At 45.4% G+C, this 18,859-nt stretch overlaps 1 protein-coding gene across 1 annotated transcript in view; it reads left to right on the forward strand.

Moving 5' to 3' along the window:
* Window positions 1-18,859, forward strand: part of JAK3 (Janus kinase 3) — a 244,356-nt gene that overhangs the window by 210,935 nt on the left and 14,562 nt on the right. The window contains exon 19 of the mRNA XM_075850921.1: window positions 8,426-8,550. Coding sequence (XP_075707036.1) covers window positions 8,426-8,550 — 125 coding nt within the window. The remainder of the gene's footprint in view (window positions 1-8,425; window positions 8,551-18,859) is intronic.

The following is an 18,859-nucleotide window of genomic DNA, read 5'->3' on the forward strand; positions in this document are numbered from 1 at the left end:
CCTAAGGCTCGTGGAGATGGTGGGGACCGGAACCCTTATAACCTCCGCGGGAGGCGAGGGGGCTGCGACCCCTATCATGTCATGAGGGTGCAGGAGGCTGGTACCCCCATTACATGCCTTTCTCTTCATGTGGTCCACCGCCAGCAGGATAGAAGATCGGGTCTGTTGCCATATTTGCAGAAAGTCCCTGAAGATAGAGTCAGCTGCAGGCACCTGGGACATAGTAGAGACAGGAAGAGGTATACGAGGATGTTGGCCGTAGATGATGAAGAACGGACTGGAGGTGGTGGATTCACTAGTGTGGTTATTATAGGAGAACTCTGCCCACGGGAGCAGCTGCACCCAGTCATCATGCCGTCTGGAAACAAAGTGACGCAGATAGGACTGCCAGGACCCATCAACCAACCTTACCTGCCCAGGACCTTACACCATCACTTAATGTACAGGGTGGGCCATTTATATGGATACACCTAAATAAAATGGGAATGGTTGGTGATATTAACTTCCTGTTTGTGGCACATTAGTATATGGGAGGGGGGAAACTTTTCAAGCTGGGTGTTGACCATGGCGGCCATTTTGAAGTCGGCCATTTTGTATCCAACTTTAGTTTTTTCAATGGGAAGAGGGTCATGTGACACATCAAACTTATCAAGAATTTCACAAGAAAAACAAGGGTGTGCTTGGTTTTAACGTTACTTTATTCTTTCATGAGTTATTTACAAGTTTCTGACCACTTATAAAATGTGTTCAAAGTGCTGCCCATTGTGTTGGATTGCCAATGCAACCCTCTTCTCCCACTCTTCACACACTGATAGCAACACCGCAGAAGAAATGCTAGCACAGGCTTCCAGTATCCGTAGTTTAAGTTGCTGCACATCTCGTATCTTCACAGCATAGACAATTGCCTTCAGATGACCCCAAAGATAAAAGTCTAAGGGGGTCAGATCGGGAGACCTAGGGGGCCATTCAACTGGCCCACGACGACTAATCCACTTTCCAGGAAACTGATCATCTAGGAATGTTCGGACCTGACACCCATAATGACATAAATAACTCATGAAAGAATAAAGTAACGTTAAAACCAAGCACACCATTGTTTTTCTTGTGAAATTCTTGATAAGTTTGATGTGTCACATGACCCTCTTCCCATTGAAAAAACTAAAGTTGGATACAAAATGTCCGACTTCAAAATGGCCACCATGGTCAACACCCAGCTTAAAAAGTTTCCCCCCTCCCATATACTAATGTGCCACAAACAGGAAGTTAATATCACCAACCATTCCCATTTTATTTAGGTGTATCCATATAAATGGCCCACCCTGTATAATAAAACGCAGACACCTTCTTTGTGGAAATGTGGAAGTGGCCACAGCTTTATTAATTATATACAAATCGGCATGAAGACATCTTTATCTCCTTTCCCCTCTTCCTGTAATGCCGATGCTCGCTGTACTCCATCAGGCATGTAGGGTTCTAAATCCGCCTTTATAGCCTTAATTTCCACCAGCTGTGACATCTACAAAAGAAAACAGAAAAATGGCAGAAAAAGAACATAACCGCAGAAAACCTGAAAACCAAAACCACAAGGGGAGGGAGGGCGGGTGTTCCTCACGCTGCAGCTTGAAGGTAAGAGGGCATTCTGCCCCAAGACCCACACTTATATCACCTTTACCACGTCCCTCTTACACCTTGTACACCAATCCTGACCCTGGCCATTTTTTTAATACGTCCACTCCTATATTTAACCCTTGCAGTCCCTGACACTTTCCCTAAGCGGTTCAGTGTCTACAATTCTCCATAATCTGGTTAACCCTCTCGACTTGCCCATTGGACTGGGGATGATAGGCCGAAGAGAAGTCCAACTTTACACCGAGGAGACCGCAAAGTGCTCTCCAAAACTTCGAGGTAAACTGGACCCCTCAGTCCGAGACAATATGCAGGGGCAAGCCGTACAGACGGAAGATGTGTTGAATGAAGAGATAGGCCAATCACGCAGCAGAAGGCAGACCAGTCAAGGGAACAAAATGAGCCATCTTAGAAAATCGATCCACCACCACCCAGATCACACTGCAACCCAAAGAGGGAGGGAGATCCGTGACAAAGTCCATTGCAACATGCTGCCAGGGAGCAACGGGCACAGGCAGTTGTTGGAGCAGACCAGCTGATCTGGAGTGGGCAACTTTATTTGCTGCGCATACCGTACATGAGGAGACAAAGTACATGGCGTCTCTGGGCAGCGTGGGCCACCAGAACTGGCGGGCGATTAGATCCTGGGTCTTACGAGCACCCGCGTGACCTGCCAGCTTGGAACTGTGACCCCAGCGAAGGATTCTTCCTCTGTCAGCCAGACGCACAAAAGGATTTCCCGTAGGGATGTCTCTAACCTGTAGAGGGTTCACAGAGAAGATGCAGGAAGGATCAATAATATTCTGTGGGGACAGTTTCCTCTGTCTCAAATGACCTCGACAAGGCATCGGCCCTCACATTCTTGTCGGCAGGTCGGTAGTGGAGTTCGAACCGGAACCGAGCAAAGAACAACAACCAACTGGCTTGACAAGGATTCAACCACTAGGCCATCTGTAGGTAGGTCAGGTTCTTGTGATACGTGAAGACCAGGATAGGATGGACTGCGCCTTCCAGTAGGTGTCTCCACTCCTGCAGAGCCAGCTTGATGGCCAGTAACTCCCGATCCCCAATCGAGTAGTTGCGCTCTGCGGAAGAAAACAGCTTGGAATAGAAGCCACATACCACAGTCTTGCCCTTCGAACCTCTCTGGAACAACAGTGCACCAGCACCAACAGAGGAAGCGTCCACCTCTAAAGAAAACTGTAGGGATACATCAGGATGATGAAGAATAGAGGCTGATGTGAAGGCTTTTTTTTAAGGATTCAAATGTGGCTTCTGCCTCCGAAGTCCACACTTTGGCATTCATACCCTTTTTAGTAAGGGTGGAGATGGGAGCTGTCAAAGATGAGAAGTTGGGAATGAACAGCCGGTAGAAGTTGGCGAATCCCAGGAAGCGTTGTATGGCCCTTAAGCCTTGGGGGCGTGGCCACTCCAGGACAGCCTTTATCTTCTCAGGGTCCATCTTGAGACCCTGATCGGAGATGATATAGCACAGGAAGGGAAGAGACTTTTTTTCAAACACACACTTCTCTAGCTTGGCATAAAGATGATTCTCTCTTAAACTAAGCACCACCTGGCGGACATGACTCTGATGAGTTACTGGATCTGGGGAGAAAATCAAAATGTCATCGAGATACACCACAACACAAACATAAAGGAGATCATGAAAAATGTCATTGACAAATTCTTGAAACACCGCGGGGGCGTTACACAGGCCGAAGGGCATAACTAGGTATTCATAGTGCCCATCACGAGTATTAAAAGCAGTCTTCCACTCGTCACCTTGACGAATCTGAATCAGATTGTAGGCCCCCCGCAGGTCCAGTTTAGAAAAAAATGTTGCCCCCCGTATGCGATCAAACAGTTCTGAAATAAAAGGCAGTGGGTTCCTGTTCTTCACCGTGATCTGGTTGAGGCCTCGGTAGTCAATGCAGGGTCAGATTGATTCATCTTTCTTCTTGACAAAGAAAAACCCAGCTCTGGCCGGCGATGAGGATTTACGAATGAAGCCCCTCTCCAGATTCTCTATAATGTAGGCAGACATAGTCTGGGTCTCTGGCAAGGAGAGAGGGTACACTCTACCGCGAGGAGGGGACGACTCATGAACCAAGTTGATCGGACAATCATATACTCGATGTGACGGCAAAATCTCAGCTTCCTTCTTATCGAAGACATCAGAGAACATAGAGAAACAAGAAGGCAACCCTTCTAATGATTGAAGCGGTGGAGTCTGCGGTGGCTATATATGACCCAGACAGCGGTCGAGTCACTTGGGGCCCTTCTGGAGAACCTCTCCAGTGTTCCAATCCAGGACTGGGGCGTGCAAACGGAGCCAAGGCAAACCCAGCAGCACGGGGTTGACGGCCTTGGGCAGGACAAACAGGGAAATGAGCTCAGAATGAAGAGCTCCCACTTGAAGTCTTAATGGCTTGGTCACAGACAAAACTGGGTCAGGCAATGGCAGTCCATCTACCGAGGCAACGATCAACGGCCTTTCCAGCAGGACAGTGGGCAACTGAAGAAGATCCACGAGGTCTTGGCAGATGAAATTGGCTGCAGAGCCAGAGTCCAGGTAGGCAGAGACCGGATGGGGCCTCTCGTCAGCAATGATGGTTACGAGAATGAACAGTTTGGAAGAGAGTTCTCGATTAAATGCAGGAGCGCCTAGGGTTGTCTCTCCAACCAAACCTAGGCGCTGGGGTCTTTTGGCTTCTGAGGACACAGACGCACGACATGGCCAGCGAGGCCGCAATATAAACAGAGTCCAGAGGTGCTCCTGCGCTGTTTCTCCTGGACGGACAATTTTAGCCGATCCACATGCATCGGAACCTCGGGCAAAGCAGTAGAAGGAGGCAAGAGGGGTTGCTGGAAGTTAGGCGCCAGTCTAGGAGGCCGTCTCTCCTGAAGAACCTCATGAGATCTCTCCCTCAGCCTTATGTCCACCCGAGTGGCAAGCAGAATCAGGTCGTCCAAGGCAGGTGGCAGATCTCGAGCAGCAAGTTCGTCCTTGATCTCGGGTGATAGATCATGACAAAAGGATGCCACCAAGGCCTCATTGTTCCAGGATAGTTCTCCTGCCAGGGTCTGGAACTGGATGGTGTATTCGCCCACAGAGGTGTCCTCCTGGCGAAGGTTAAAGATAGCAGTGGCTGCCGATGAGACTGGCTCCTCGAAAACAGTCCGGAATAACCGCACGAACCCCTGGAAGTCTTGGGTCTCGGGTCCCTGACGTTCCCAGATAGGGTTTGCTCATGCCAGGACCTTGCCGAGAGACACGATGAAGGCGATCTTGGTTCCGTCTGACGGAAATGCTCGGGCGTGCAGGGTAAAATGGATATAGCATTGGTTCAGTTACCCCGGCACGAACTTGCGTCTCCATAGAACCGAGAAGGTAATGGCAGCGAGAATCGAGGATCCGAGCCGGAACTGCCAGGGGGTGTAGCAGGAGGGTCGATCTGAGGAGCTTGCATAGAGGCAGGAAGGGAAGCAGCTAGAGTCCCTAGCTGCTGTGCCATGGAGTCCACTGCCACAAGAAGTTGATCCTGTCTTGCTCGGAGATCCTGCTGGTCCGCCTGCATGGCTTGGGAGGGTGACATGCCCTTGAATTGACCAGCGGGGTCCATGGCCTGAGCATACTGTCATGATGCGGGGTGTGCACCCACTGGACCGTAGCGGGACGGCAGCTGACCAAACAGGTATAGCACAGAGTCTATAGTCCAGAAAGGGTACCTGTGGCAACTCGGATAGCAGCAAGGCAGGATAGGCTGGGACAAGGCGGCAGGTAGACGTCAGGCGTGGAGAAGCGGAACAGGCGTGGAATGCAGCACAACACGACAACAGCTCAGCACGGTAATAGATCTGGATAGCACGGGAAACAGGATACAGGAACAGGGAACAGTTGGAAACTGGAAGACACTAGGAGACCATTAGCACGAACTTTGGGTAATGAACAACGCTCAGGCAAAGAATTAGAGGGCAGAGCCCCTTTTATAGTCCAGTAACATTCTGGGCTTCATTGCAGACTTCCTGCAATTATGCGCGCACTGGCCCTTTAAGACCGTGCACGCATTGGCGCGCGCACCCTCCGGGAGACAGTCTCGATACCAGGAAGTGAGTGCCGGCGCCTCACTGGGGGACGACGCAGCAGAGAACACACAGGCCCATGGCCACGGTCATCGAGGGGTAAGTCAGAACAACAGGCCGTAGCCATAGATATTACAATAACGATACAAACATAGGTGAATATACCCAAAACCCGCATGCCAGCTTAAGATTAAGAGCATGTGGGTGAGAACAAATAACTTTACCCCGCCAGCTGTGACATATTTGCAAGGAAAGAATTTGTTTATTTTTTTTTTTTAAATACACAAATAGTTTGACCATTCACTATTGTGTATATATTATAATTTTTTTTTTTTTTCATTTTGCATAAAACACTCCACCCTAGAACCACAATCACCAAATACAAAAACCAATTTCGTCCTCCAAATGCTCAAAAGAAAGAAACCAAGACAGTGTGGGAGGGAAAATATTTTCAGCCGAAAGAGGAAGAAGGAAGCAAAGCCTCTCAATTACCCGAAAAACGCCCCCTTACGAAACTGATTGGCCGGCCCTAACAATTCACCCATAGCCTACATGTGAATAAAATTAACCCCTTATGCCCCCAGTCCAATGCCCAGCGGCTATACGCCGGTGTGCCCGATAGACCGAACACACTCGTGCGAATCCGGCCTACTTCATTTAAATATTTATCATATAGTTTGTAATGGTTTCTAGATCTGGGATGGGATCTGGATTCAGCATCTGAATAGACAGATACCTAGGATATTGAACCTAATGTATATATATATATATATATATATATATACACACATATATACACAGTCGAGTGACATTATTATGACCACCACCTATTTTCGAAGTCGGCAGCGCGTAGCCCATGAAGGATGTGATGTGTCGTGGGCTGGCTTGGTGGGTATATAAGGTGCAATAGGCTGTCTGAACACATATCACTCGTTGTTGACATGGGTAAAAGGGACAATATATCAGAGTTGCAAAAAGGGATGATTATTGGCTTTCGGGCCAAGGGTGGCAATATTTCTTAAACAGCGTAGTTTGTGAACTATTCACGTGCTGCTGTGGTGAAAGTGTATCGTGAGCGGACAAATGGCACCGTTGGGAATAACCAACGTGGAAACTGCGGAGCACCACATGCCATAGATGTAAGTGGTGAACGTCGGCTACGAAGGTACGAGAGGGCCGAACGACACGCTGCAGTGGAGAAGCTCACTGTGAAAATCAACCAGGGGTCTACCAGACGTGTTTCTAAAACAACAGTTCAGCCAACCCTACTGCATATGGGGCTCCAAAGCAGACGGATTGTCACTGCTCCTATGCTAACAAAGGTGCATCAGAAAAAAAGGCTTCAATTTGCACGGCATTATCAGAATTGGACCACCGATGATTGACAAAGGGTTGCCTTCTCCGATGAGTCTCGTTTTCTGCTTCATCGAACGGATGGACATTGGCGTGTTAGGTGAGAAAAATCAGAGAACAACCACCCTGCAACCATTGCTGGAAGAACACAAGCTTGTGGCAGCAGCGTTATGGTCTGGGGAATTTTTTCATGGTGTTCTCTGGGCCCACTCATCCATGTGGAAGGCACTCTGAAGCGATTTGGGTATGAATCCATCGTTGCAGATCACGTCCACCCATACATGCTGTTTGTCTTCCCTGGGGTAAATTGAATCTTCCAGCAAGACAATGTGACATGTCACACGGCTAGAAGTGTCCAACAGTGGTTGGAAGAGCACGACCAAGACTTCCGAGTACTTCCCTGGCCCCTTAATTCGCGAGACTTGAACCCAATTGAGCATCTGGGGGACCTCGATCGTCTTGTTCGCTCTATGGATCCTGCCCCACGCCCCCTCCAGCAAATGTGGAATGCACTGCAGTCAGCATTGCTCCAGATACCTGCGACAACCTGAGTCACTCCCAGCCTGTCTAGCTGCTGTCCATGCTGCAGACGGCGGTTACTCTAGATATTGGCTGGTGGTTATAATAATGTGACTCGACTATATATTTATAGATTTCTAGATATATATATCTTTATGGTACAGCCCATAGATTTTAATGCATCAGTGGACTAAATGAATATTATTAAACTTACCATCAGTTACATGACCCCAATTGAGGCACACAACCGTCGGCATTCAGTTGCCGACAGCCTTATATGACATAGGACGTGTGACATCTGGACGACGTTTGTAGACCATCTTTCCCAGACTTTCCTTATTCTACTATTAGCCAGGGTCAAGAGCAGCTTTCCGATTTAAATAAATAGGCGCTGTGTAATATTTTATGAGGAAAAGTTAACACTCATCAGCCACCTCTGCCAACGGCCAACCCTAGGGGGTTCCAGCAGTGAGACTCCCCAAACAGAACATGTTTGGAGGACCATTCATATCAATAAGACACAACCCCTTTAAACATCTTGCAGATGTTTTGTTCACATGAGTTTAAAAAAGAATTACGATAATGTGAGGAGGTTTTTAATATAATGAATGTGGATATCAATTTGAAGGAAACAATAGAAAATTGTCATAGTCATCCAGACTATAGGACAGGGATCAGGCAATATTTTTCCACATGTGAGAAGATGGCTACCTGGAGTTTCATTTCAAATTGGCTAATCTTTTTTTCCCTTTATATTTCTTCACCTCATGTATTGAGTTTGAGCCCTTCATTTGTCAATAGCAGGAGTGACATTTACATGTATTTACTGGTTCTTTATTATAAGGTCGCCGTAGTTTCCAGTTGGTCATGGAATATCTTCCTAATGGAAGCCTGCAGGAATTTCTTCCTAAGAATCGGGATGTGCTTGGGTTCCATCATCTTCTTCTCTATGCATCTCAAATTTGCAAGGTTTGTCCTGTTATCACACATATAAACACATAAATGCTTTATTTGTAGCTTTATAGTGCATTGCATGATATTGTATTTACTATGGCAAGGCGTAACTGGAATGTAAATCGCAGGTCAGGAATATGACCTTGTTGCCAGTAAACTAAACAGATATAATAAATAGTACAAACAGCAGCATACCTTCTTTTATATGAGCTCCAATCAATGGATAGTAGTGTCATATAGTATATATTCTGCAAAGTTCTGGATAGCAATAAGATACCAATGTACTTTTGTAGTCCCCTTAGGCTACATTCACACGACAGTGAAAAACGGCCATGTGACGGACGATTTTTGAACCGCTGTTTTCAGAACAATGATGTTCTATGGGTGTATTCACACTGTCATTTTTAACGGCCCGTGAATATTGGCCGTCAAAAAATAGGACATGTTCTATTTTTGTCCGTTTTCACGGCCAGACGGCCCTCATAGAAGTCAATGGATCCGTTTTTAACGGCTGTCAATACATAACAACCTTTAAAAATGGATCTGTGACATGCGGTTTCAAGAGGCAAGGGAATTTATTGGTTCCCTTGCTGGCTATAGGCAGCGCGATGACACATACTCACCGATGCAGCGCCGTCTACTTCACGTGTGGTCTCTAGTCTCACGGGTTCTGCGAAGGCGACGAGATGACGCCATCTCGCCGCCTTCGCAAGAACCCGTGAAGATGAGAGGCCACATGTGAACTAGACGGCGCTGCATCGGTGAGTATGTAGGGAATTCAGGCGGAATTATATGTTGGGTATTGTTGCGCGGCTGTACGGCTGGACTGCTACACCGCTGGGCTGCTGCACGGCTGGACTACTAGGCTGCTACACGGCTGGTCTGCTACACGGCTGGTCTGCTGCACGGATGGACTGCTACACCGCTGGACTGCTGGGCTGCTACACCGCTGAACTGCTGGGCTGCTGCCTGGCTGGGTGGCTAGTGCTGGGGGCTGCTGGGCGGCTTGTGCTGGTGGCTGCTGGGCGGCTTGTGCTGGGCAGCTTGTGCTGGTGGCTGCTGGGCGGCTTGTGCTGGGCTGGGGGCCGGATGCTCACTGCAGCCTCTTGTGTCCACAACCTCGACACGGGCCTTCCTTCCCCTCTCCTAAGTTCCCCTCCGCTGCCTCCTCCTTTCTCCTCACCCCCACACACTGTCCTCCGCCCTTCCGCAGCTTCCGCACCTTCTCCCGCTCCACTCTCCTCCTCGCGCCCACTTCTCTCCCTCTTCACGCCCTCGTCCTTCCGTCTTCCTGCTTTCGGACCCTCCCATGGCTTCACTCCCTCCTCCTGCGCATGCGCGAGCGGGTCCAGGCACCCGGCGGTGAACTGCCGTTGTCATGATGACGACAACGTACGTACGCTCAGAGCCGCACTTCCAGTGAGTCTGCCATGGTCCTTGCTCTGTCTTCACAGCGTTCCAGGGCCGTGCTGACCGCCCTTACATCTACAAGAGGTCTGTGTGCCATCATCTACAGGGGATCTGTGTGCCATCATATACAGGGGGGCTGTGAAACAATCATGACAATGACCTTCCTTTGGATGTTTTCAGGGGGTTGGGACAAAAAACGCCTGACAAATGAAATTCATCAGTTTTTTTAACTGCCATGAAAAACTTATGCAAACCGGACGGACTGGAAATGGATGAAAGTTTGGAGACACACTGATGCCAAATGGGCATAAAAAACTGACAGTTGATCAGTTTTTAATGGCAATTTTTTGTAACTGTCATGTGAATGTAGCCTTAGCCTCTGAGCTCCCCTAGCAGCTGGCATGGCTGCTATAGTTATATTTACGCTAATGTTATGTGGATTATTTAATTGACTTAGGCCCCATGCACACGAATGTAAAAACGCCCGAAATCACGGGCCGTATTTACGGGCCGTAATTACGGGCCCATAGACTTCTATTGGCCACGGGTACCTTCCCGTTTGCTTACCTGCCCGGGCCATTGAAAAATATAGAACATGTCCTATTTCAGGTCGTAATTACGTCATGGGCAGGCCCATAGAAGTCTATGGGGCTCCAGTAATTACGGGTGGCTACGTGTGTGTGCACCGGCAATTATGGGAGCGTTGCTAGGCGATGTCAGGGGATAGTCACTGTCCAGGGTGCTGAAAGAGTTAACTGATCGGCAGTAACTCTTTCAGCACTCGGGACAGTGACTAACGCTGGAGTTAAAAGTATTAAAATTTAACTTACCTGCTTCTTCCTCCAGTCCGGCCTCCCGGGATGACGTTTCATCCCATGTGACCACTGCAGCCAATCACAGGCCAATCACAGGCTGCAGCAGTCACATGGACTGCCGCGTCATCCAGGGAGGTCGGACTGGATGTCAAAAGAGGGACGCGTCACCAAGACAACGGCCGGGGTACGTATGAACTTCTTTTACTGTACTTATTTTACTTTCAATCGCTGCGGAAACTCTTCCCGAAAGGGCTGCCCCTTCTCTCTATTCAGAACTGATAGAGAGAATGGGCTGCCGATTAGTGCAGATAAATCGGGTCTGTAAATACGGGTGAAATACTGGTGACACCGGACCCGTATTTACGGGCACAGGTCCGGAAATACTGGTGGAATACGGGTCGAATACGTGTGACCAAGGACCCGTATTTACCCCAGTATTTACGGGAGGAAAAACATACATTCGTGTGCATGAGGCCTTAGCTTTAGTAATACGTTCCGTCTGAGCTTTCTGTTGGAACGAAGCCCTGACGGAGATGTGAACGAAGCCTTAGAAAACTGGTTACAAGAGATGGTAAAATCGATTTGACAGAATTTTAAAAGATTTGCTCATCTCTACTGGTTTTTCTGACGTGCATAGTATAACACTGGATACATGTCTTACTGGATTTGCGTCTCTAGATGGCGCTGTTGTACTTCTCAAACTTTGCCGTAAAGCAAAAGAAAAAGACACAAGAGGCGGATTGCTAAATACAATTAATGTAAGGGTTATGATTTTATAAATCTCAAGTTTGCTGCCAGATCTTGCTCCCTGTCATTACCTTGTTGGGCTGGGTTCAATTAATATGACAGTGAATTGTTTGTATCTTAAACCTGCAGTGTTATGTTTACTAGAAAATAAAGACAGAGGGTTTTTTGTGCCGTGGGTCATATTGGTAAATTTGTTGCAAACATGGAAACCTATTTTTAACAGACTGTCGTCAATTACGATATTATCAATACGTGTGGGTCATTGATCCCAACCTGCCACCGACAATGCACCGCGCAGCATTCTAATAAGATAAAGCAAGTGCTTATGGTTTACATTTGGTCAAAACGACTTTACCTTTACATGGTTTGAGTCTTGTTTCTGTAAATCTTATTTAAGGAAAATCGCATTTCTGTGTTTGTATTCAAAGACCTAAAATCGGATGTTCACTAAATCATTAGAAAGAAAAGGAAAACATCCCTGGCTTCGTATCTGACCAAGGGCAACAGCTGCATTAAGATTCCTCTGGGTTCTCCAATTTCCTCCAACACTCCAAAAACATACTGTTACTGTAGGTTAATTGTTGTACTATAAGTGTGTGTCTGAAATATGGAAATTAGATTGTGAAACCCATTGGCAGGGCCTAATTAAGGTTTGTGAAGGCCCCAGGGTGAAAAATCTGGTAGGCGTCCCCATTTTCATAACCCCTTCCAAACATTTGAAAAACACTGGACGTCATGTAACGGGCTGAGCCCGCTCTATACACAGCAGTTATAGTCTGTATGTTAAAGAGGCTCTGTCACCACATTATAAGTGCTCTATCTCCTACATAATCTGATCTGCGCTGGAATGTAGATAACAGCAGTGGTTTTTATTTTGAAAAACGATCATTTTTGAGCAAGTTATGATCAATTTTAGATTTAGTTTCTTAATGCCCAACTGGGCGTGTTTTTACTTTTGACCAAGTGGGTGTTGTAAAGAAGTGTATGAGGCTGACCAATCAGTGACCAATCAGTGACCAATCAGTGACCAGTCAGCTTCATACACTTCTCATTGTTCCAGCCCAGCTTCTTTCACTGCACAATCTCACTATGCTTTGGATCATGCTGGGCTGGAACAATGAGAAGTGTATAACGCTGACTGGTCACTGATTGGTCAGCCTCATACACTTCTTTACAACACCCACTTGGTCAAAAGTAAAAACACGCCCAGTTGGGCATTAAGAAACTAAATCTAAAATTGCTCATAACTTGCTCAAAAATGATCGTTTTTCAAAATAAAAACCACTGCTGTTATCTACATTCCAGTGCCGATCAGATTATGTAGGAGATAGGGCACTTATAATCTGGTGACAGAGCCTCTTTAAATCCGACACTCCACTGTAACAGTCGAGATCAGAGATAACTCCAATCCCAGACGTTTAATCACTTAGATATCATGCTCAATAGCGACCACGGCATTTATGCTGTCAGAAAAAGTGAGGGCCCCTCCGTCATCCCAGGACACAATAGGTATTGCAGTGTATTATACCAGCAGAGATCGATTGTACGAGTCCTCGAGGGAACTAAAAAAATACATGTGAAAAACAGCTAAATAACATTTTTAGTAATGTACAGAAAAATTGTAAATATTAAAAGTTCCCCCTTTTGCTATTTTTCCCCTAAGAAATGTAAAAAAAAAAAAATTATAATAATTGATATAGTCACCGTAAGGGCTTATTCAGACGAACGGGATATACATCCGTGCAACGCGCGTGATTTTCACGCGCGTCGCACGGACCTATATTAGTCTATGGGGCCGTGCAGACATGTGCGTGATTTTTACTCAGTGTGAGTCCGCTGAAAAAAAGTCGCGACATGTCTGTTCTTTGGGTGTTTTTCGCGCATCACGCACCCATTGAAGTCAATGGGTGCATGAAAACCACGCATGCCACACGGAAGCACTTCCGTGCGACCAGCGTGATTTGCGCAACAGCTGTGAAAAGGATGAATGAAAACAGAAAAGCACCACGTGCTTTTCTGTTTACAAAGATCCAAATGGAGTGTTATAATGATGGCGGCTGCGCGAAAAGCACTCAGCCGCGCATCATACGGGGCTGTCACACGGAGCTGTCAAGTGCCTTTTGCGCGCACACAACGCCGCGTTTTTTGCGCGTGCAAAACGCAGACGCTCGTGTGAATCCAGCCTAAAAGTGAGAACTCTCGTAATACAGCGTTATTTAACCTACAATGGGAATGCTGTAAAAAAAAAAAAAGTCAGAATTGCTGTTTTTTGGTCACTTTAGTTCCCAAAAAATTGAATAAGAAGTAATAAAAAAAAGTTGTATGTGTAGCATCCACGGCCGAAGACCGTGGGGATTACTTACCCCCGACAGCTGCAGCCATGGATCTGTGAGCACTGGCCCGCATCTCCTCCCCATGTTCTGCTGTGTTCCATAGGGTGCGCGCGCACGCTCGTGCCGGGCCTTAAAGGCCCTGTGCGCGCACATGAAAATAATCATCAATTACCCCATGATCACCCTGGGTTATAAAAAGAGCTCTGCCCTTTCACTCAAAGCCTGGGCGTTGTTGTGTTTACCGTGTTAGTGTTGCAAATGGTCCCTTAGTGTTATCCTGTTCCCAGTGTTCCTGTACCTGCTACCTGTATCCTGTATCCCATGCTACCGTAGTTCCTGTGCCTTAGAAAGTTGGAGTCATGTTGTGCCATCGGTCACGTCAGCTGTCTTACACCACGCCTGGTGTCTGTTGCCAAGGTCCCATCTGAGCCTAGCCGTTACTACTGTCTGAACTGCCACAGGTACCCTTGTGCTTGGACAATATAGACATTGACTTGGTACACTGTTTGGCCAGCTGCTTTCCCGCTACAGTGGTAAGGCCCAGTGGGTCCCACAGATCGTAACAGTATATACCTTAAAATGGTACGCATTAAAACTACAGCGAGGTGTGCTCCATAGACGGAAAAATAATAAAATCAACACCAATCAATATTCCCATGTAGCCGGTGCCAGTGCTGTTAATATATCAGTTGATATACTGAATTGGATGAATGTAGATATGGTCCAAGCTAAATTAAATAAAATAAATGTGCACAAGGCCCCGGTACCAGATGGGTTACACCCTAGAATTCTTAAAGAGCTTAGTTTAGTTATTTCTGTCCCCCTTTTCATAATATTCAGAGAATCTCTAGTGACTGGAATAGTGCCAAGGGACTGGCGCAGGGCAAATGTGATGCCTATTTTCAAAAAGGGCTCTAGGTCTTCCTCGGGTAATTATAGACCAGTAAGCTAACAGAGGCTCTGTCACCAGATTATAAGTGCTCTATCTCCTACATAATCTGATTGGCGCTGTAATGTAGATAACAGCAGCGGTTTTTATTTTGAAAAACGATCATTTTTGAGCAAGTTATGAGCTAGTTTAGATTTATGCTAATGAGTTTCTCAATGGACAACTGGGCGTGTTTTTACTTTTTAACAACTGGGTGTTGTACAGAGGAGTTTATGAGGCTCACCAATCAGTGACTAATCAGTGTCCTAACCTTCTCATTGTTCCAGCCCAGCATGATCCACAGCACAGTGTGATGGTGCAGTGAAAGAAGTAAACACGCCCAGTTGCTAAAAACACAATACACGCCCAGTTGGAAATAAGAGAAAACACGCCCAGTTGTCCATTAGAAAGGCTCATTTGCATAAATATAAAATTGCTCAGAACTTGGCCAAAAATGATCGTTTTTCCAAAAAAAAAAACAACACGTTACTGTTATCTACACTACCGTTCAAAAGTTTAGGGTCACTTAGAAATGTCCTGTTTTTTGAAAGAAAAGCACAGTTTTTTTTCAATGAAGATAACATTAAATTACTCAGAAATACACTCTATACATTGTTAATGTGCTAAATGACTATTCTAGCTGCAAACGTCTGGTTTTTACTGCAATATCTACATAGGTGTATAGAGGCCCAATTCCAGCAACCATCACTCCAGTGTTCTAATAGTACATTGTGTTTGCTAACTGTGTTAGAAGGCTAATGGATGATTAGAAAACACTTGAAAACCCTTGTGCAATTATGTTAGCACCGCTGTAAACAGTTTTGCTGTTTAGAGGAGCTATAAAACTGACCTTCCTTTGAGCTAGTTGAGAATCTGGAGCATTACATTTGTGGGTTCGATTAAACTCTCAAAATGGCTAGAAAAAGAGAGCTTTCATGTGAAACTCGACAGTCTATTCTTGTTCTTAGAAATGAAGGCTATTCCATGCGAGAAATTGCCAAGAAACTGAAGATTTCCTACAACGGTGTGTACTACTCCCTTCAGAGGACAGCACAAACAGGCTCTAACCAGAGTAGAAAGAGAAGTGGGAGGCCCCGCTGCACAACTGAGCAACAAGACAAGTACATTAGAGTCTCTAGTTTGAGAAATAGACGCCTCACAGGTCTTCAACTGGCAGCTTCATTAAATAGTACCCGCAAAACGCCAGTGTCAACGTCTACAGTGAAGAGGCGACTCCGGTATGCTGTCCTTCAGGACAGAGTGGCAAAGAAAAAGCCATATCTAAGACTGGCTAATAAAAGGAAAAGATTAATATGGGCAAAAGCACACAGACATTGGACAGAGGAAGATTGGAAAAAAGTGTTATGGACAGACGAATCGAAGTTTGAGGTGTTTGGATCACACAGAAGAACATTTGTGAGACGCAGAACAACTGAAAAAATGCTGGAAGAGTGCCTGACGCCATCTGTCAAGCATGGTGGACGTAATGTGATGGTCTGGGGTTGCTTTGGTGCTGGTAAAGTGGGAGATTTGTACAAGGTAAAAGGGATTTTGAATAAGGAAGGCTATCACTCCATTTTGCAACGCCATGCCATACCCTGTGGACAGCGCTTGATTGGAGCCAATTTCATCCTACAACAGGACAATGACCCAAAGCACACCTCCAAATTATGCAAGAACTATTTAGGGAAGAAGCAGGCAGCTGGTATTCTATCTGTAATGGAGTGGCCAGCGCAGTCACCAGTTCTCAGCCCCATAGAGCTGTTGTGGGAGCAGCTTGACCGTATGGTACACAAGAAGTGCCCATCAAGCTAATCCAACTTGTGGGAGGGGCTTCTGGAAGCATGGGGTGAAATTTCTCCCGATTACCTCAGCAAATTAACAGCTAGAATGCCAAAGGTCTGTAATGCTGTAATTGCTGCAAATGGAGCATTCTTTGATGAAAGCAAAGTTTGAAGGAGAAAATTATTATTTCAAATAAAAATCATTATTTATAACCTTGTCAATGTCTGGACTATATTTTCTAGTCATTTTGCAACTCATTTGATAAATATAAGTGTGAGTTTTCATGGAAAACACAAAATTGTCTGGGTGACCCCAAACTTTTGAACGGTAGTGTACATTGCAGCGCCGATCACATGCAATAGGAGATAGGGATTTGATAATCTGGTGACAGAGCCTCTTTAACATCCATCGTGGGGAAAATGTTTGAGGGGCTATTGAGGGACTATATACAGGATTATGTGACAAAAAATAGTATTATAAGTGACAGCCAGCACGGTTTTACTAAGGACAGAAGTTGTCAAACTAACCTGATCTGTTTTTATGAAGAGTTGAGCAGAAGCCTAGACAGAGGGGTCGCTGTGTATATATTGTTTTTGGACTTTGCAAAGGCATTTGACACTGTCCCCCATAGACGTCTAATGGGTAAATTAAGGACTATAGGTTTAGAAAATATAGTTTGTAATTGGATTGAGAATTGTCTCAAGGACCGTATCCAGAGAGTTGTGGTCAATGATTCCTACTCTGAATGGTCCCCGGTAATAAGTGGTGTACCACAGGGTTCAGTGCTGGGACCACTATTATTCAACTTATTTATTAATGATATAGAGGATGGGATTAATAGCACTATTTCTATTTTTGCAGATGACACCAAGCTATGTAATATAGTTCAGTCTATGGAAGATGTTCGTGAATTGCAATCAGATTTAAACAAACTGTGTTTGGGTATCCAGTTGGCAAATGAAGTTTAATGTAGATAAATGTAAAGTTATGCATCTGGGTACCAACAACCTGCATGCATCATATGTCCTAGGGGGAGCTACACTGGCGGATTCCCTTTTTGAGAAGGATCTGGGTGTACTTGTAAATCATAAACTAAATAACCGCATGCAGTGTCAATCAGCTGCTTCAAAGGCCAGAAGGATATTGTCATGTATTAAAAGAGGCATGGATTCGCGGGACAGGGATGTAATATTGACACTTTACAAAGCATTAGTGAGGCCTCATCTAGAATATGCAGTACAGTTCTGGGCTCCAGTTCATAGAAAGGATGCCCTGGAGTTGTAAAAAATACAAAGAAGAGCAACGAAGCTAATTAGGGGCATGGAGAATCTAAGTTATGAGGAAAGATTAAAAGAATTAAACCTATTTAGCCTTGAAAAAAGACGACTAAGGGGGGACATGATTAATTTATATAAATATATTAATGGCACATACAAAAAATATGGTGAAATCCTGTTCCATGTAAAACCCCCTCAAAAAACAAGGGGGCACTCCCTCCGTCTGGAGAAAAAAAATTTCAACCTACAGAGGCGACAAGCCTTCTTTACTGTGAGAACTGTGAATCTGTGGAATAGCCTACCGCAGGAGCTGGTCCCAGCAGGGACAGTAGATGGCTTTAAAAAAGGGTTAGATAATTTCCTAGAACAAAAAGGTATTAGCTCCTATGTGTAGACATTTTTCCCTTCCCTTTTCCCATCCCTTGGTTGAACTTGATGGACATGTGTCTTTTTTCAGCCATACTAACTATGTTACTATGTAACTATGTAACTAAGAAAGTCCACAAATGCATTCATAAATACTGAGCCAACATGAAAGAATCATGCAGGACGATCACGAACAGATCCAATAAAAACTTCAATGTTTAATTAAATTAATTATTAAAAGAATATCAAAAAGAGAGAACAAGCACAGACTGGAAGAACACACAATGTGGTGAATCACCCTGATATGATATACACTGTTCTGCATGTATGCGTTTATTATACCATATCAGTGTTGTGTGTTCTTCCAGTCTGTGCGTGTTCTCTCTTTTTGATATTCTTTTAATGATTACGTTTTTATTGGATCTATTCGTGATTGTCCTGCATGATTCGGCTCATAAAAAAATAAAAAGTTCTGGGTCTCAGAACTTGGCACCATACAATTATTTTATTTTTATTTTTTAACAAATAGTTTTTGAGTATCGCTGTAATCGTATTAACCCACAAAAAAAACCCAATGTAATTTTTACTGCACTATGAATCTTGTACAAACGAAACCCCTAAAACAATGGAGGAGTCGCGTTTTGTTTTCCAATTCCACCCCAC

This window comes from Rhinoderma darwinii, chromosome 1 (genome assembly GCF_050947455.1).
Source record: "Rhinoderma darwinii isolate aRhiDar2 chromosome 1, aRhiDar2.hap1, whole genome shotgun sequence".
NCBI classification, from domain to species: domain Eukaryota; kingdom Metazoa; phylum Chordata; class Amphibia; order Anura; family Rhinodermatidae; genus Rhinoderma; species Rhinoderma darwinii.